Source organism: Euprymna scolopes, chromosome 3 (assembly GCF_053919585.1).
Source record: "Euprymna scolopes isolate OS-2025 chromosome 3, ASM5391958v1, whole genome shotgun sequence".
Classification (NCBI taxonomy): Eukaryota; Metazoa; Mollusca; class Cephalopoda; order Sepiida; family Sepiolidae; genus Euprymna; species Euprymna scolopes.
Window position 1 is genome coordinate 129,471,993 of NC_136484.1, and position 21,583 is coordinate 129,493,575.

Below are 21,583 nucleotides of genomic sequence, written 5' to 3' on the forward strand. Positions count from 1 at the left end.
TAAAAAGATAAAACCCAAGAAAACAGTCTTTTAAAAAATATGAAAATCTTTAAAAGATATCATTCAATGAAATATTTTGAAGAGGAGTAAATATTATTTAATTTCATATTTTTAACCACTGGAACTCTTTGAAAGCACTTTAGGAGTGATATTAAAATAGGCCGATCATGTTTGGAGAAAAAAGAAAGTCATCAGCTCACTCGTGTGGGTTAGAATAAATCAATAAATAATAATAGTCAATTTTTTTATCAATAAATCAAAATTTATAACATAACAGTATCGATTTAGGCAAGCCCATTCTACTGCAAATACCGCACACTGAACAAAGCTAGTGAAGCTCTGGTATGAGGATTTTCTCCTAAAAATTTGTAGTATTACTTAACAAATATTTAATATAATCAGATCCTTCTTCAGCAAAAGAAAGATCCAGGTTGTCCTTGATGGCTGTACTTCTAAACAACATAACACTAATGCTGGTGTAACCCAGAAGTTGATCCTTAGACCATTATTTCTGATTTTCATAAACGACCTTCTTGATGCAATTGTCTCTGAGATGGGTATATTTTCTGATGTCACCACACTCTTCTCGACATACGGACAAAACAAACACGCAGATATTCAAAATAATGGTCAAATCCTTAGAAACGACCTCCAGTCTGTAGTGGGATGGTAACAATTACTACTAAAACATAGCTCCTTTCCTTTAACAATTACAAAAAAAATTTTCAACCACCGATTGCCATGGCTAATAGCCCCTACCCAAGAGTTCACCATTTAAACTCCTCAGCCTAACATTCACAAGCAAAATGAATTGGAACAAATACAGAGAAGACATTGCCAAGGCTGCTGCAAGACAGGTGGGCTCCCTCTACAGTGCTAGAAAATTTCTCACATCTGCCAGTATCTTATATTTCTATAAAGTCACCATTTGCTCAAAGAATCAACACATATGATAAGCCTACAGTGGCAAACCAGAAAAGTACACAACACAAAATTAACAGCAAACAGTGTTTGGTCAGATTTAGTTCCGATATTAAACTTCATTCATAGCATGACTTCTGGCGAGAGTTTCAGTTTCCTAAATTTATTTATTAAATTGTTAGGTGAAAGTATAGACTAGTTAACAGAGCTCCCCTTTCCCCCATTATAAGAATAGCTTTCTAAATAATATTATTTCAGCATGGTCTGTAAATTGCAAAAGATTATTTAGAAAGCTATTCTTAACAGCAATAAGGTGGAGGTGGACTTTGTTAACTATTGTGTACTTTCAAATAACTAAATAAATAAATTAATAAATAAAAATTATTAAGAAATTTGGCAAACTGGAAAAGTAAACGATCCGAAACAGAAAGTTTTTAATATCAGGAACTAAATCTGACTAAACACTGTTTGCTGCTGACCGAGTCGAATACTCCTTTGGTTTGTCACTAAGGTTGTTTTAAATGAATCTGGGATTGGAAGTAATTATCATAGGGTTAAAAGATCAAAATACTGATGCTTGGAAAAACTATAGGGGTGAAAGTTGAAAAATTAAAGTGTGTGACAACATGACAAAGAAAAGGATTTTGTTAAGAGCGAGCCAAAAATATACTCCATATACCTGTGAATGCAATCTATTTATATATCTATAAAAGTGAAATTGTCTGTATGTGTGTCTGTACATTTTCCTTACCAAACTACTCTGTCAATTTTCAGTCTACAGACTCAAGATTTGATATAAGGGGTATTGAGATTTGGGAAAATCTTTTTAATCAGTTTTCGACCAGAAATTTGGCTGTCAAAGGATCAAAGTTCAACGATTTAACCTCTGAAAACTCTACCAAACTCCTCTGCTAATTTTGGGTCTAAACATTTGAAATTTTAGATTTAGGTTACTTAGACATGGATCAAACTTTTTAATTTGATTTGAACACAAAGCAATATATGTTAAGGGGTCAAAGTTAAAAGATTTTTTACCTCTGCAGTTTCTACCAAATTACTCAGATAATTCCTGGTCTAAACATTTGAAATTTGACATAAAGTGTATTCAGATATAGGGCAAGCTTTTTAGTCGGTTTTTGGCGAAAAATTTCTGCTAAGGATTCAAATATTTTTTAAAATTTGACTTTTGCAGTCTCTAGCAAACTATTCAACCAATTTTGGGTTTGAACATTGTAAATTTTACATTGAGGGTTTTTAGACATGCAGCAAGCTTTTTAATCAGTTTTTGGGCAAAAATTTGGCTGCTAAGAGGTCAAAGTTGAAAGAGTTGACCTTTGCAGACTCTACCAAACTTCTCCGTCAATTTTGGGTCTAAACACTTGAAATTTTAGATGTAGGTTACCTGGACATGAGCCAAACTTTTTAATATATATATATATATATATATGCACATAAAATTACAAATAGTACGTAAGGCCCGAGCAAAGTCAGGCTGAACTGCTAGTAGCTAATATTCATTGTAAATAACAATGATCTAACTAGACAACGACTATTAAAAAAGCACCCATCCAAAAAAATATTTAAAATAAAAACCATACATCATCGCATCAAGTACCATCAAGTACATTTTGTTAAAATAATATTTTAGTTAAGAGAAAAAAAAGTCAGTTTATAAGAATAACATCAGACTTGACAGAAACTTTTATGAGGATTAAATTACAAAGAAACAATGTCAAAAATCATTACTCACGAGTAAAAGCCATTAACAGGTAACAAAAATGGCTATGGAAGACTTTTTAAAGTTGTCTGTTTGGTTTTAATATACAATGAGTCAAACTACAACGTGTTCATATAGACAATTTATTTTAAGAGGGCAAATAAAAATAAAAAAAGAATAGTTCAAAATTGGTTATTTTAGTGTGTTCAACAATGTCTACTTCAGTTGTAGTTGAAGTTAAAACCAAAGATTACAGGAACGTTCTATAACATATTTCTTGCTGCAATAAGTGTTTAAAATGCATACAAGTAAATAGATATTTAATAAAACATATTTGATGACATTTCTGGAGCCACCTGATATCCAGCTGTAAGGTTCTGCTACTATATGACGCAACACAATGGAGTGTGTAAATATCTCCACTGGACAATCTGTAAAAAGTGGAACATCGAATGCAGCAGCAAATCCTAGGAACATATACCAGAAAAAAACAAAGAGAAATAAGTTATACACCGTCCACGATGACTATGCAATCCCTACAGCTACATACTTAGAAAACAGAGCTATTAAACCTGAGTGATATGGGACCAGAAAGAAAAATAATCAGCTTTAGTTGGTTGGTTGGTTGTTTTACGGCATATCAACCCTTTTCGGGTTATTTAATGCCGAATCCAAAGATTTTGAAGAAAAAATTTTTAATAGAATATATTTGTTGTTTTCAAGTTGGTTTCTATTTAACCCATGGTTGGAACCCTAACAGGTACTACCACTCCGAGTGGTCAGAGTGGACCTGGGAGCAATGGTAATTAAAGGGTGGCTCCACACTCCCCAAAGCCCGCAAGCTGGGGCCTCACCACTGGATATAGTTTAAGGTCATATCCAGGACCCCCATTGAGGGACTTTTACCCTCTGCAGGGGGGCAGTCGGTGTATTCTAATGCCCCACCGACAGGGCCCAATCAGCTTTAGTAGAAGTTAGTATCTCCAATGATGCTGAGTTAAACAGAGCTGAGAGGGAAACGATAATGAAGTACCAAGGTTTTATATACAATATGAAAAGAAATTGGAATCTTAGGAAGATCTCCATCATTCCAGTAATTATAGGAGCAACCAGACTCATAAAAAAAAAAAAAAAGAATTTCAAAAACTACCTGGTAAATATACTCGGTGAATCAAGTGCAAGAGAGAAAGTTAAACAATTGCACTTAAAGAGACATTTAGAACCTTAAAAAGATCTATCGGCTGGAATATATAAGATAGCGCGTGAATGTCTGGCATACAGTAGGATGCCTCATCTTTAGATTAAACAAAATGAGATGAAAATCTTTAAAAAGTGAAAAGCAAGATGTTCTTCACATGTTTAAAATGCTCTTATTACACATTCCATATTGTTTCTATATTGTATCAGTTTGCTTGATGATGAACACTGTTGGTATCAATATAAAATCTGGTATTAATGATTAAATCACATCTCCCAACAGGTTTAACTAATGAGAAGCATGGATAATCAGATGGATAATAAAGAACTGACGACAGAGGGTAGGTTGTAGAATTAACAACCCTGGCGATACATTGTTCAGTTATAAAAGCAATCCAATTTTCCAACAAACTGACAGCACCACCACTTGCTCTCACTGCTTTCCATCCATCCTTTCATTCACGTCAGTTGGTCTCCACATACGCTAATTACACTGCGTATCCAATATTAAACAAGATAACATTTTTTTTACCACTTTCAGAAACTTACCGGTAGTTTCATAGCAAAAGCTTCGGAAACATTGGCAATGCTGAGCTGCGTGTACTGTGAAATTTTCGTACAGTTCCGCGCAATGTAAACAACTTGCCATCGTTATTGCTGAATCCACGGTATTTGAGGTATGTCAAATTATTAACAAAGCAGTTTGTTTCGTCAATAAAATGGGTTGTTAAGGTGGTGTGAGTAATTCTGAAAAGAGTACTATTACAGAACAGCTAGCAAAAGGTAAAACTGCCCTCGAAATATTGAAAATGATAGGAAGGTACCATCAAACTGAAGAACTTTGTCAAGGACCCTACAAAGGTCCGTAAGAGAGCTGATAAAGGTAAATCTAGAGTTGTTTCACGCCGTTCTCTACTCCAAATTAAACGTGAAGTTGTTAAGAACCCTAGGCAGACAAGTCGAGAAGTCTTTGACCAAGCCAGATTGAAGAATGTCTCAAAAAGTACTCAATGTCGCCTTCTGAAAGAAGTGGCAAAGTCTGTTAAGCCTGTAACAAAGCTTCCATTAAAGCAACATCACATACAAAACTGATTGAAATGAGCAGAGGACAACATGAAAACGGATTTTTTCAAAGTTTTGTTCACGGATGAAGTGTGTGTCACTCTTGATGGCCCAGATGGCTCGAGCAAGGGATGAGTCCTAGATGGACGACATCGTCATCAGCATTTAAGGCGCCAACAAGTGGTGGTTGGATAATGGTTTCGGCCGAGATAATCGGAGGTATTTTAGTCGGCCTATGGAGAGTCCCAGAAGGCGTAAAAATGATGTCAGATACTTACATAGCTTTTCTGAAGGAGCACTTTGAACCATGGCTGAAGAAGCAAAGGTTGACGTTCAGAAAAACCATTATTTTTATGCAGGTTAATGCTCCCTCACATGCAGCAAACAAAAGCAAAGAGTATTTGCAACAACTGAGGTTCTCTGGGTTACCGAAGATGGAGTTGCCTGCAAATTCACCAGATTTGAACCCAATTGAGAACCTTTGGAGTATCATGAAGTGACGCCGCTATGCAAGTGGATGCTAATTTAAGAGCAAAGATGAGTTGTGGGATGCTCTCCAACAGGTATCGCGAGGAATAACTGTTGATGAAATCACAAATTTGATTAATTCTGTGGACCAAAGTCTTTTACAAGTCATTCAGATAAAAGGATCGCACATCCCCTACTAATTATGTCAACATAGAAATTGCTTTGTAGTTATTATGTTCTAAGCATTTTTCCTAGTTCATTTAATGTTTAAAAATTATTTCAATAAACAAGTTATGCGTATAGTGTTTTTTTCTCAACCTCGTTAATAACTTGACACACTGAAAGCAACAGATATTCCTATCTTCTGCCATAGTTTCGCTAATACTGCTTTAAATACTTTTATTTTCTGACTGGAGTATCTGAATAGTATTGTAAGCACTTTCTCAAAGTTTCATGGATTTTTATTCACTCATTCCTTAAATATTTAAAAAAATGTAAACTTGTTAATAATTTGATACGCAGTTCTTTCTCATATGCAGATTTGCCCCAACTATAAAAGTTTACAACCATAAAGAAAAGTCTTTTTATTTTGGCAGATGGGCATGCAAAGCATCTTATTCCCTTTTCAGCTGGTAAGCGTTCCGTTTTATTGTCACACTGCTGCCCTGATCATATGATCACACAAATGATAGTCAGCGAGATACTCGTTTTATCCTTGTATTCATCTGCATTGGGACAATTATTACTTCCTTTCTGAACAAAGTGTCAGATGCACCAAATATTGAATGTGTAGTGGAATAAGGCAGCTCCACCAAAGTAGGTCCAGCTGATTCCTCACTCAAATGTGGACCACTATTACTTCAATCGAAATCTAGTTTTCTTGATTCAGCGTTCTCTGATTGGGAGGTGACAGTGGTATTGTGGTTAACAACACCGACTGAGGACCTGGGTTCCCTAAGTTCAAATCCAGTTCGTTTCACAAAAATCACTTTCACTTAGGATGTTAGCAACCTTCATGTGGTCCCTCCCGTAATCCCTGATTTCTTTCAAGAAATAATTCTGACTGGAAAAATATCAAGTAAACAAATACTAACAATAGAATCCTTGGATTCATACAATATGATAAGTACTCTCTGATGATATGTCATTGCTGTTGTCAACTACTGGTGCGGAACGTCTCCTACATGCCAAGACATGCCATTGACAACCACTGATTGTGACTTATCATTTTGGTGATTTTTTTTTTTGTTTCTTTTACAAAGGCATTACCACTTATCAAGGCCAAGAGGCCACTCAAGGATAAGAGTTAAAGAGTGTACAGTAGAAATTGGAAAATATAGTAATCGTTAGTAATGGAAATTCAGTAAATTTGTTAACAAGTGGAATGACTCATCAAGAACTTGTTTACGTTAGACTTGAAGACAACCATATTGTAGTCAGCTGGAAAGCAGGAAAACGGAAGACAATTCCACAGGCGTGCAGTTCTAAGAAAGAAGCCTTGTTCATGAAATCTACACTTAGGTTTAGGCACAGATAGCGAGTGGGGGGAATTATTGATAGCATTTTCAGCTAGACGAGTGTTTCTTGTGAAAGTTTGGTGAGGGGGGACCATAAACTGAAGCTCAGTCAAACACTTTCCATGAAAATAACGATACATCAGAGACAAACTCGCAACATCTCTTCTGTGAGATAGAAGTTGCAGGGAAGAGAAAAGGACATCTCCTACGAGGCTACAAAGTCTATTTTGAACTCTATCTAGCAGCTCCTACCCAGATGTAGCAACAGTATTCCATTCTTGGACGTACCTGGCTCTTATATACATAGAGAATTGCATCAGCAGTGAAATATCTACTGGATCGATAGAAGGATCCCACCATTTTTCCAGTGACCTTGGCAACAGATTTAATGTACTTGTTCCATTTAAGATCAGGAGTAAAGGTCAAGTCCAGAAGCTTGTCAAAACTTGAGGTCTCCTCAAGACGAGAGCCATTCATTTCAACTGATGCCAGATGGGAATCAGAGCGTTAATGATGTAAAGAGAGAAGCTTGGTTTTAGATGCATTAAATGTAACCAGCCACTCCTTTCCCCATTGTACTATGTGCTCAAGTTCAGAGGAGAGAGAATCGGAGAGAACTTGGTTGTTTACTGACTTAGATATGCTACCATAGATGGTAGCGTCATCAGCATAAATGTCTACAAATGATGTAAGGATGTGATTTGGAAGATAATTAATGTAGATCAGGAAAAGAGTTGGGCACAGGATGGACCCCTGAGGGACTACAGCATTAATACTGTGAGCTTCTGATTTTTGCCCATCAACTACTGCTCTTATGAACCTATCAGAAAGAAATGATTTAATAATCGAGAAGACATTTCCAGCTATACCATAGCTAGAGATCTTGTGAAGTAAACCTTCATGCCATACCCTATCAAAGACCTTAGATATGTCAAGAGCAATTGCCCTAGAAAGTTTGCCTCCGCTAATCCTATGAGATAACTGTAAGCACATCTGCTGTAGATCTAGCAGAATGGAAATCATATTGTGTGTCACTAAGAAGGTTATTTTTGCTGAGATGGTGGATTACTTCTCTATTTAACACAGAGTCCAGCAACTTACTCATGACGCACAGGAGACTTATTGGCCTGTACTGAGAGGGGGATGAGCGATCACCAGAATTCTTAAATACAGGGCATACTGACGAGATATTCCAGGGTGATGGGAAGTAATTCTCCTTAAGACAACGTTTAAACAGTTTTGTAAGTATGGGCGCTAGTTCTGGTTGAAGTTTTTTGAGTACTATAATTGGAATACCGTCAAGGCCGGCTGCTTTACTGGAATCAAGATTTTTGATTAGCTTGGCAATATTGCTGGTTCGATACTTCATACACACTAACCCTAACCCCATTTCTGTTGCACTGGAGATGGTGCTATTATCCAACATTCCTTACAACTGCTTTTACTGCCACTTTAGACACGAAGGAGTTGATTATATGCAAAGAAAAAAGTCTACGCCTGACTTCAGGATGCCTACTACATCAAACTTTGTTCAACTGTGTTAGGTTCACCTTCCCTGTGGTAAATGCATATCATTAAACCACTACTGTGGAACTCTTGCCAGAGAGTGTGCTTGGTTTTGATCAGATCTTACTAGTGATACATGCAAGTGAAATTATCATGCCCAGTCTTTGCTTTATGAGCATCTCATTGCGCCTTGGTGCTCAATTGAGATTTTCCTGTGAGAACATAGTTACCAAGTGGTACACTCACAGAGAGTCTGTTTTAATGTGTAACACATTGGCCTTCCATTTAAGCGTGAGGTTCAATCCTTTTAGAATTACATGCTACATTTATATGTTGGTATTCTTTGTTGAGTTCAATTAGCATGCATTCTTCGTGATGGTTCCATTGGCATTATTCCTTCAATAACTACAAGAAACCTTCTCTACCACCAATAGCAATGGCGAAAGACTCTTTATCTGAAAGCACATCTTTTAAACTCCTCGGCCTAACGTTCACAGGAAACATGAGTTGGAACAATTACACTGAGAGCATTGCCAGGACCGCTACAAAAAAGGTAGGTTCTCTCTACAGCGCTAGAAAGCTACTGACCCCTAAAAGTATCCTGTACCTCTATAAGGCCACCATTCGCCCATGTATGGAGTATTGTTGTCATATTTGGGCCGATGCATCTGCTACTAGTCTCTCACTCCTAGACAAGGTTCAAAAGAGAGTCGCCAACCTAATAGGTCCTGAACTATCATCCAAGCTTCAGCCTCTGTCCCATCGATGCAATGTAGCATCCCTCTGCCTGTTCTACAAGTACTTTAATGGTGCAATCACTTGTACCCCCTCTATATAAATACCCCCAACAAGCAGTACAATCTCACCCCTTCACAGTAGAGATCCTTAGATGTAAGAGAGCCTTCTACTCCAGTAGTTTCTTCCCCAGAACCGCTGGACTTTGGAACTCCCTGCCATGTTCCTGTTTCCCTAACTGTACAGACATGCAGAAGTTCAAGTGTAACGTGAACCGACATCTTGCTGCCCAACTCCCCACCTAGTACCCCTGTAGCCTGTGTCCCTAATAGTAGCCCCCTACATCAAAGTGGCAATGTGCCTTGTTTGGGGTGAAAATGTAATAAAAAAAAAAAAATTTTTTAAATTAAAAAAGTCATACCCACAGCCAGTAAGCTTATTTCCACCCATGCATCCAGTTCTTTGAACCTGATTGCTGTAGTGATGCGATTGTGTGTCTGTTATCATACATTTCAGAGGAGCATTACTAAGTCATCTCCCTCTCAGTACAGACCAATAAGGCTTCCTTTCTAGGGCAATTGCTCTTGACATATTAAAGGCCTTCGACAAGGTATGACATAAGAGTCTACTTCACAAGATTTCCAACTATGGTATAACTGGAAATGTTTTCTCAATCATTAAATCATTTCTCTCTGATAGGCTCATAAGAGTAGTGGTCGATGGACAAAAATCAGAGGCCTGCTGTATTAATGCTGGAGTTCCTCAGGGGTCCATCCTGGGCCCAACTCTCTTCCTGATCTACATCAATGATCTCCCTAAACACATACTTAAATCATTCGTTGACATCTATGCTGATGACACGACCATCTACGGCAACACATCAAAGGCTGTAAATGACAAAGTTCTCTTTGATTCTCTCTCCTCTGATCTCGAGCGCGTGGTTTAGTGGGGGAAGACGTGGCTGGTTACCTTTAATGCATCTAAAACCAAACTCCTATCTTTACATCATCAATGCTCTGATCCCCATCTGGCATCAATTGAAATGGATGGCTCTCGTCTAGAAGCCCAATGTTTTGACAAGCTTCTGGATTTGTCCTTTACTCCTGATCTGAAATGGAACACATACATCAAGTCTGTTGCCAAGGTCGCTGGAAAGATGGTGGGATCCTTCTACCGCTCCAGAAGATATCTCACTACTGATGCAATTCTCTATCTATATAAAAGCCAAGTACGTCCAAGGATGGAATACTGCTGCCATATCTGGGAAGGAGCTGCTAAAAACAGCCTATCCTTCCTTGACAGAGTACAAAATAGACTTTGTGGCTTAGTAGGGGATGCCCTTTTCTCTTCCCTGCAACCTCTATCACAAAAGAGACGTTACTAGCCTGTCATTGTTCTATCATTATTTCCATGGCAGGTGCTTGTCTGAGCTCCAATCTCTGGTCCCCCCCCTCACCAATCTTTTATGAAAACCACCAGTCTAGCTGAAACCACTGTCAAAAATTTTCCTCACTCTTTATCTATGCCTAAATCAAAACGTAGATTCCATGAACAAAGCTTCTTTCTTAGAACTGCACGCCTGTGGAACTGTTCCGTCTGCCTGCTTCCCACCTGACTACAACCTGGATGTCTTCAAGTCCAACGTAAACAAATTTCTGATGAACAGCCCCCTTAAGTAGACACTTTATTAAATCTCCACACTAACATACTGTACTGTACATGCAATAACCCTTATTCCTGAGTGGCTTCCGGGCCTTGATAAGTGGTGACCACCTTGTAAAAAAAAAAAAAAAAAAAACGTGCTGTCCTGTGAGAGTTGTTGAAAACTGGTCACCATTCAAAACAATACCCACACAGCAAAGTCACACACACGGAGAAGATACATCTTCATGTCATAGTTATAAGATTGTCCACAGTACTGCCTCACTGCCATTGCAGTTGATCATGTTTCTCCCAAACTTTTAACCCTAGCATTCTTGCATCGTTGTACAGCTATTCTGAATGTTTACTCCTAAGTGCATACAGGTCCAGATGCTTCTTCTCAGATTCTACAATAATAATCTGGAAGGATTTCTTTCACCGAACGTTGACGGAACAGATAAAGTATCAGAAGATATAATACACTTTGAATAATTTATTTGCTATGAGGTAGAATCATTGCAATCATTATGATGACACATTTTCTCTCGGGGTCATCCTACCTAACAGTTAAAAATTTAAGTTATACACAGTTAGACACACGAATTCATTGAAAAAAAAAAAAAAAAAAAAAAAAAAAAAAAAAAAAATGGTTAACCCTTTGTAATAAATAAGCTGCCCACTATTTTCATGTTTATTCTTACTTGAAAACAAGCAAGCTGATCTAGAAGTGGGAACGGGACTTAAGTGGAAAGAAATGAAGTAGGGAAGGAATTTTTGAGTTGATGGTGTCTTTCCAAGATAAGTTTAATTTGAGGAGGCTAGTGTCAAAGTAAAATAGAGATAGGATTCATTCACTCGACTAACTAAAAGGCTAACTTATCCAGACTGGGAACAGACAGGACCAGGAACCGTGTGCACGATGCTCAAGCAGGAAATACATACTCATACTGGACAGCTTTTCATACACAAAAGCTTGCAACATGCATTCACCTTTTCTTTTTAAACCTGAGGTGAGTTTGACCTTAAGCTGATGCCTGAAAAAAGCAATCTAATCCTGATTAGAAAAGATCCAACTCTTGAGATCTCAGATCCGCCATCCACACCACCATTCTACTAGGCTACTATTTGGGACCAAATCTACAGGAACATTATGTAGGGAGTTGAGCAACGAGGTGTCTGTTCACATTACACTTGAATTTCTGCATGTGAGTAAAATCAGGAAAGCAGAGAACCAGGAGGGAATTCCAAAGTCTAGCAGTCTGTCAGTTTGAGGAAAGAAACTATTGGAGTAGAAGACTTTACGGCATTTTGGGATTTCTACAATGTATTGGTAGAATTTTGCTGCTTGTCAGATTAGTCAGGGGTATTTATGTCAGAGCATATTCCATTAGGCACAAGGATGCTACATTTTGGTGTTGAGACAGGGGTTAGAGTTTGGTTGATAGTACAAGACATTACGTTAGAGACTCTTTTTGCGACCTTGTCTAATAGCAAGAGACTAATAGCAGACGCATCAACCCAGATGTGGCAACAATACTCCATGCATGGGCAAGTGGTGGCTTTGTAGAGATACAGGATACTCTCAAGTGTAATTTTCTAATACACTTTCGACAGCCCACCTTCTTCACAGCAACCTTAGTAATGTTCTCAATGTATTTGTTCCAATTCATGTTGCCTGTGAATGTCAAGCCAATGAATTTGAACAAAGAGCTTTCAGATAAAGTATTATTAGCCATGGCAATCAGTGGTTGAGAAGGTTTCTTGTCACTTTTAAAGAAAAGAAGCAAGCTTAGTCTTAGCAGCACTAAATGTTTCCACCCAATTACGGCCCCATCCCACTACAGGCTGAAGGTCTTCTTCTAAGGTTTTGGTCATTGTTTTAGATATACATCCATTCATTTTCCACTGATATCTGTTTAGAGCAAGGCGTCATCAGCAAATATACCCATCCTGGAGACAATTTTATCAGGAAGGTCATTCATGAATACCAGGAATAACAAAGGTCCAAGGATTGACCTCTGTGACACATTCGTATTTTATCATTTTGTTAAACCTAAATTTTTCTCTTGTCCAAGAAGAATTTGATTAAGTATTCTTCCAATAATACTATAATATTTGATTTTCACAAGAAAATTTTCATGCCATACCCTGCCAAAGGTCTTTGATATATCTAAAGTTACTGTTCTAGCCTCTTCTGCTTTATCCAGTGAATGGTATATACATTCAGAGATTACCGTTAGGATATCTGCAGTAGAACGAGCTTGCTTAAATCCATACTGTTGATCGGAAAGAAGTTTTATATCTTTGAGGTGGTTGATTAGTGCTTGATTGATTAAGGACTCAAAGATTTTGACAGAAGAGAAGAAGGAGGCTAATGGGGCGATAATTGAGCGGATCAGTACTTTTAACAGAATTCTTAAAAAAAGAAGTAATTTTCCAGCAGTCAAGGAAGCAAGATTAGATAAAGCATTTGTTGGAGAATTTGGAGAGAACTGAGTTAACCTCAGCAAAATATTTTTTAAATAGTATAGCAGAGATGAGATCAAGCTTACATGCCTCTCAGATGTCTAGGTTTTTTATACCATGAACATGAGAAGGGGTAATTTTCAGATCATTGAGTGTGGCTTCTATCTGCAAAGGGAAATTTGGGAGGGAGTGGTTTATTGGGTATAAATTGGAGCTGGAGGCAAATCACTGGATAAGCTTACAGCCAAGATTGCAAAAAACACCATTCATCTCTCCTTCTCTCATGGTGGTTCAATATCGTCAATTACACAAATTATGGTTAGTGTTGGAGGATGTTTGGGATCAATGATCACCTCAAGCTCGAGTTTATGACATTTGAAGAAGGCTTGCTCAGGCATTTTTCTCTGCTTGAACTGAATTGTACACCACTGAATGATAGTTCATCCTGGGTGAATTGCCAGTTCAGAGCGAATTCAAGGGTTATTGAGATATATTGCACCTGTCCCGCAACCCAAACTGCTCAACAAGCAGATCCCAAATGACATTTCACTAATCCCCTGTGCAGCTCCTTTATAGAAGATTGTGAAAGGTCACTAGTGTGAGGAAGCTTTTTGAATGTGGGTTGGAACTCACTGAAGAACTATAATTAACCCTTCAGTCTACAATAGTATGGCCCTTAACAGAAAAGAAGATGAGGTCAGGAAAAGTATTCTCGATTACAGGGTTCCACACAGACTTCTCTGGCAAGGTTTGATTCAGGAAAGCCAGTCTTTCAACATATCAATGACATATAAAGTTAAGTATCCCCCAAGACATCCTCGCATGGACATTGAATACAGACCTGTATGTGAACTCAGTGATGCAAGAAGAGGTGTTGGGGGGGCTATTTCAAGGCTTGCAGACAGAGGAAGTACAGACAGTAAAGACCAAGGCTTAACTGACATTTTGACTTTTGTAATGACCTTTTAAGTTTCAACCACTGACGAATTTATGTCAACCTGGAAATCCAGTCTTTCAGGATTTGAATGAGACCAGTCAAGGATTTGAATGAGACTATCAATCCAGCAAAAAGAACCCAGCAGTAAAGCATTACCACTCCAGACCCCCAATTGCAGGTCAATCAATTTGCTGTAGTTGATTATGTTCACCAGAATTGTCTTATAACATGTGAGCACCTCCGTTACTGGGTAGACATCTCCAAAACACCACCTAATGAGTGATATCATCGTCGAATGTGAAATGCATGGCTCACATACCTCCAGGTAAAGCCAAATCGTACAAGGTTGAATTCACCACCCTCTTCCCTAACATAGTTTGTTTTCTTAGATTTTATAGCATGTCAACCCTTTGGGTCATTTTATGCTGATTATCTATGAGCTTAAGAGGCCTTTACTCCCTGCTCTAGCCGACATATGAGTAAGATGTTCTTTTTTAAAGTTTTTGATTTAAGGTATGAAAGTATGGTATGAGGTTTGTTTTTCGAGTAAATCCTTAGTGTTTTTCTTCATATAAATTATCCCTCGTTGTTATAAAGTGAGTACACTCAAATAGAATGTGTTTAATTGTGAGTGGAGTTTGACATGGTATATAAATAGGTTGATTTTCTTTTCTCAAAAGATATGAGTGGGTTAAATGAGTATGCCTCATTTTTATTCTTGCTCGTGTGACTTCTTGTTTGGTTTGGTGCTTTGTTCCTGCTTTTTAATTTTTAGCATTATTTTGTATAATTTGTTGTTCGGAAATTTATTCCAGTAGGTTTGACATTTTTCCACTGTGTACGTATTGATATGTTTTTTTAAGATTTGAGTAAGGGATTTTGAAATTTGAATCAGTTGGGATGTTTATAGCAGTTTTTTCTGCTGAATCAGCTAATTTATTTCCTTGGATATCGGTATGGTTTGGTATCCAGCAGAAAATAACTTCTTTGATTGTTTAATTGTGTTAACTTGTGGAGTAGTTTTGCAATTAGAGGATTACAAAGTTTTTAATTAGAGGATTATGAAGCAAGGACCTAGAATAGGGTTAAAAGCAGACAACCCTGTGTACTGACCAGGAGACAATGAACAAGTTTGAATGTTTTCCTTTCTACCTGCACCACAGCCATTGGTAAACGATACAGAAAAAGATCCATTTGCGGAAGTCCAGCTTTAAATCCAGCAACATCTAAAACAGATCACAAGAAATGGTGATCAAAAGTTTTCAACTGATTCAAATTGATCTGTGCAGTCTCCGTGTCATCTTCTATCCCCTCTATGATCATATGAATCAAATGCAAGCTATTCAGAATCAATCTATCCTTCACAGTATAGTTCTGCTCTGGCCCAATCAACTCTCCAATGATGCTCTACATTTTGAAATATTTATTTACACAAATATAAAAATACATAATGAACAAATTAGGCACAAGGCCATTCAAAAGTGTGAGGGTAACGGGTGTTATTGGTCATCCTTGGTCTCAAATACTTAAAATTGTCTATCCTACTCTTAACTAGAAATATCCCAGTTACCATAATACCACATTCACTCCAGGGGTTGTTCTACTTAAGATAAACCCAAATTTAAAAAAGTTTTTTTTTTTATTTGAATTATTTACAGTAATAACATTTCATTGGCAAGTGAATGGAGAATAAACAAGAAACAACAAAAATTATTAGTAAGGCTCTCCCAACCCTTTCTAAATAATAGATCACCCACTGTTTTCGGTTTGCTGAGAACAAGCAGGTCAATCTCTAAGTGGGAGTGGGATTTAAGTGTGGATGAAAAGAAAGAGGGGCCCGAGCTTTTGGACTGACTGAAAAAAATTACTAATTAAAAATGTAAAAATAACATCAATTATGTGATAAGAATAACAGCCATTTATCAGGTCAGATCAAAGATCAACTTTATGAATCCATATGTGGTTTCGCCTTTACTTCCATAATGAAGAGTGAAGGTTGAAAAAAGGAGAGATTAAAAAAAAAAAAAAAAATTATCCTGGCGATTGAAAGTTTTGGGATCTCCCACACTAAACCGACCTCATAGCCTAACTTTATGCGACAGTAAATAAATACCAACAAGTACTCCTAAAACCTCTTTCGGGTTAACAGACTCTAATTAAAGTGTAGTATATGTAGTCTTATTTGGTCCAGTTTCTTCTGATGCCTCCTAAAATGCAGGTGGAGGAGATGAAAAGACAATTTTTTTTTAAATTATCCTATCATTAAATTGACCTTGTGTGACACCCTATGCGTACGGGGGGGTATCAACAACAAATCCTTATGATAAATTATTGTATGTGTGTGCATATATATAACATTACGCGATACAGTGTACTAACACTGCAGTATTTAATAAGTAAACTAATACGAATAAAGAGAGAAACATGATTTAATTATTCCTTATAGAGTTTCGTTATTTTTGTTATTGTTTTTTTATGTCTCTTTGTCATTCGTAATATTAATGTATGAAGTTGTTTTTGTTTAAAAGCAATCATTTTCTAGACCAGCAGCGATATATGAGTGGGTGGGTCCCTCATCGAATGATTTCTTTTCGATTTTGAAAAATTAGAAAAAAAAAACAGATAAAATAAAAACTTGTTCGTAATGATGTAAGTCGAGAGATAAACGAATAATCTATAAACGTAATCAATTTCATAATGATTGATCAAATTCGTAATCGATATAATTTAAATGGAACGAAACAGGACCACTAGTAGCACAGAGAGACAGTGACAATGTGTGGTTTAGATGAAAAAAGGAGAAATGAATTATTAGACAATTATTTTTCAAGAATAAAATCCAGACATAGTTGTAGATTAATAATAGTAAGGTTTGTGTGGAATTAAAATAACGTCGAATTCACTTTGTAAATCCTTAATTCAACATGAACACAATTAGTGAAGAAGATTTTGTTTCTAAGAAATGTTCGCCGAATAAAAATGTAGGTAGGTAGACTTAATAAAGGTTTATTTTATATATACAAACCATTTTCTCTTTAAAACTTTTTTCTTTGCTGATTAGTCCATATATATATATATATATATATATATATATATATATATATATATATATATATATATATGACATTTAAACCGCCACAGGCCAGAACGATTATACATTTTTTTTAATGATGCGAGAGATTATGTCATAATTTAACTCAATTTAAATCTAATTTCTGCTGTAAAAGATGTTTTTGCTTTTTGAAAGTTACAAAATTTCAGAAGCGAAAGAATCAATATTAGAAAATCAAACATTTAATTGAAGCAAGAAATCGAATCCCGTTTTTTTTTTTTTTTTTTACAGGACAATGCTTTTTTGTACAATCGATATTTAGTAAAAATCACAAAGCCAAACGAGGTTAATAATCGATATTAAAATTAAAACGAAATCTGTTTTCACGAATGCAAAAGTATCAAAATAAAAAGGTGACGATTTCTAACGATAGAAAACAAGTGACCAGAAAAAAAAAATCGCGTGGATTGACCGAGCGAAATACGAAAATATTTCCACACACAAAAAAAAATGTATGACCTGATGAATGCCTATTCACTTTTAAGAATTGCAAAAACACGAAAGAACAAGACGTTCCCAACAGAATTCCACGAACGTCATGCAACTTGTAATTTCACACAAAATTAAACTTGGTATTTTTAAATGTCTTAACATAAAACATAAACTGAGTTACGACTAAAAGAAGCGATCAGATTGACCCCATTGTTTGCTACGGGTGGTCAGTGACATAATAATGAGATTAGGCACATACTGTATCGTATTATAAAGAAATCCATATTATAAGCATTATAACCAACTGTCGTACAACAATTAACGAGTGTCTCAGCGCATAAAATGTAAAAATTAAACAAAAACAAAGTAAGGGAAAGTTTAAAATGCTATTTTTTTAAGTCGCGAGGTTCGTTGTTATTCGTTTAGGCATCCGTAGCAAAAAAAGGAAAAACGCGTATTTTTTAAAATTGTAATTAGTATTTACTGTAAATTGTCTTTTAAAGGGGGGAAAAAATGTTGTTTTGAGGTTAAAATGACAATCGAACATTTTTCAAATGTTGTCAAGAAATGTTATTTTATAGAATCCATCAAAATTGTCGTCGTCAATTTTTTTTAAAGAAAAAATGTACATTCATCAAATTCTTATCTAGTTGAGTTCTAATTTCATTCTGCAACCTTTAAACGAGACTTAATAACACTATTCAGTTTTTAGTTTTTTGGTACTTATGCAGAGAAGATACCGTGCTATTTTTTTAAATAGTATTTCGAAGTTGAATTCAAGTTTGATGGTATCCTTTTGTTTATTAAATTGTCAGGTGAGAGTACAGAATAGTTACGAACCACCCTCCCCTTGTTAAGACTGGATTTCTAAATAATAACGCACGGTACCTTCTCTGCATAAGTACCATCATTTTTTTTTTTAGCGTTGAAGGAAATTGATGTTTTTTTTTGTTTGTTTGTTTTTTTACACTATTTTGTGTTTATTAAAAAAATAAAATTGATTAAACACATTTTATTGACAAAATAATGTTTGAATGAAAGGTTGTTTATCTTAAACTGAAAAGTTAAATCTAAACAAACTAAAGGCAAAATAAATAAAATAAATAAATGAACGAAAGGCAAGAAAATGAGTCTATTTTCTTTCTTAACAACGAAATAAAAGAACAATTTAAACATATTTCGAAAATCTATTGATAACAGTAATGTGACACCCCAAAAAATAATCTGAGTTAAAGGTTACTTAAATTTTTAGTCAATTTTCATCTTTCCTTTTTAAATATGATTTGTAAAAATAAATTCAATAAATTGGAATGAATTTTAGGCGTTTCGCATTTGTTTTTGTTTATTTTTAAGAAAATGAAATTAAAACATTAATGCTTTTCATTTTAGACTTCAATTCACTTAAACGTATCAGAATTTTAAATAAAGAAACAAGTGTTCGGTTTGTTTTCAGAAATAAATAAATAAATAAAATAAAAAAATATATAACACGATCAGGGGTTAATAATATGACTGAATTACATTATCCATTTTGACACCAAACTACAAGAATTTTATATTCTTTTTGTGGGAGATAAGTAAATAATAACAGGTACGTGCAAAATGAATGGCCGATGTCCAAAATGTATAAACATTTTGACCCTTTCCTTCAATTAAAAATTCACCAAAATTCAGGAAATAACATAATTTGAATTCAATTTTCAGTATTTATTAAATAACGATACTGGAAATCTATTGTTTTACAGAAGTAAACAAAAAAAAAACAAAAACAAACACCATTGCTATTTATTAAATACAAAAAGAATCATCACAGTATATTTTTTTTCTTTAGTCACACAAGCCTGTTAATTATTTTGGGGGTACTTGTACATCTGTTATCGCGCTGAAATAATAACGATGTTTAGAAACACCCATTCGGTACTAATGCAGAGAGTGATCCGCGCTATTTTTAAATTATATTTCCAAGTTTAATTAAAGTTTTATGATATGTTTTTCTTTTTATTATTCAATTGTAAGGTTAAAGTACAGAATAGATACAAAACACCCTCCCCATGTTAAGAATAGCTTTTTAAATAATAACGTTATTATTTCAGCACGGATCACTCTCTGCATGCATGAGTACCACCCATTCTTAACATGGGAGGGGAGGGTGGGGTTGGGGTGTTTTGTAAGTATTCTGTACTTTCACCTAACAATTTAATAAACAAATCGTAAAAATTGAATTTAACTCGAAAATACTAAAATAGTGCAGTAACAGATGCATAAAGAACTATTTTGGGATTATTGGGAAAGATTTTCTGTAGTTAACTTTATCCAGTTTAAGAAAATAATAATAGTAATAATAATAATGATAGTTAAAATTTTATCATGCTACCGCGAACAGACAATTTAGTTAATAACTTCTAAAATTCGAATTCCAATGAATGTCTCATTCATTTGCGTAAAGTAAGCCACGCAAAAGTGAAGCTTTCAATTACCGTCTTGTGTCACATGTAAGATGATAAGAATATAAAAAGTATTACTTGTTGACATATTATATATGTCTATTATATAAATACCTATGTTTCGACTGATCTGAGATATTAGCAGAGATCGTAATGTTGACTCAATTGAGGAAGAAAACAAACACACTCACCTGCTTGACCAAAACAGACAACTTAGACCAAGGTGTATTTTGCCGAATATGGTCTTCAACGTCGGCATTCATTCTCCCAGAAGGATTTGCTCCTTAGTTAAAAGAGCTCCCCTTCCTGCTCCGGTATAGCAGCAAGAGGCCAAGACGTCTTCTGGACTCTGGTCATTTCTTCTTCTTCCTCTGGGGAGGCGAGCCCAGGCTTGGACTCCTCTTTTCAAAATGACTCGTGCATTCACGTGCAAATAGGGTTCGTTTTTAGAGTCGAAGAAGACAACAGTTTGGACCTTTAGGTAACCAGAGTCGCAGCGATAACAATACTAACAGATAGTTTCGGGGGGTGGCTACCGATAGGTGATCTAATGTACAAAAAAAAAAGTTCAACCAGCACGGCGACTACGCGTGCCTATTCCACAAACAGTTGCAGCCATTGCCTCCTCCTCCAAAACAGTTACGGTGCAAACGATCCGAATTTTGAACGTATGGAAGACCATACGAGTGATAATTGTGTTAACAAGAACACGATGACCCAGGTCTTCAGTCGCACGCTCGTATCGGATTTCATCGCCAGTTTCCGTTAGCAAAATAGTCGACAGATCGATTCTTTTAATATGTGGGTTTAAGCGAGAACAACAGTACTAACATAGTACTATTAACATATTAAAAAAAAAAAAAAAAATCAATCTGTCAACTGTATCTTAACAAGTACCAAATAATTTTTTAATGACACAATGATATATTTTTGTTTAAATCCTTTAGCAAAAGTGTATTATAGTTAACAACGGGAAAAAAGCGAAAGAGTAACAAATATCGTATAACTTATACCAAACGCAAGAAAATTTGTAGTGAACTACTACTATGATGCTGCTACGGTATGCTTCCCTTATTTCTCTTTTTCTCCCTACTCTTCTACTTTTCCCTTCCTTTTTTCTCTCAACGTCACCAGAGGTTTTAGCCAATCGGAATAGAGGACTGTCCTGGAGGGAGATACAAAAAAGAAATCTCTCTCAGACATGCAGAAACGATAGAAGCATCAACACGCGAGAGACCCGTTTCCCTGGGTAAAGACTTTTAACAACCAACTTTTACTAACCAACTACTTTACACGTCAGAAAAACATTTTGTACAAAATTTTCAAATTTCGACAGTTCATGCAAAACTTAGACGATAATCTAGACTTATACCACACAAGGCTACGAACCCTGCCTTCCATGTGTGACTTTGGAAATTCTGACTTGGA

General features: G+C 35.9%; 1 protein-coding gene across 1 annotated transcript in view; it reads right to left on the reverse strand.

Annotated features, from left to right (window-relative positions):
• Nucleotides 1-20,827, reverse strand: part of LOC145259102 (protein FAM91A1-like) — a 131,165-nt gene extending 110,338 nt beyond the window's left edge. Inside the window, exon 1 of the mRNA XM_080116760.1 lies at nt 20,347-20,827. Coding sequence (XP_079972886.1) covers nt 20,347-20,418 — 72 coding nt within the window. The 5' untranslated portion in view covers nt 20,419-20,827. The remainder of the gene's footprint in view (nt 1-20,346) is intronic.
• Between the last annotated feature and the right edge of the window lie 756 nt (nt 20,828-21,583).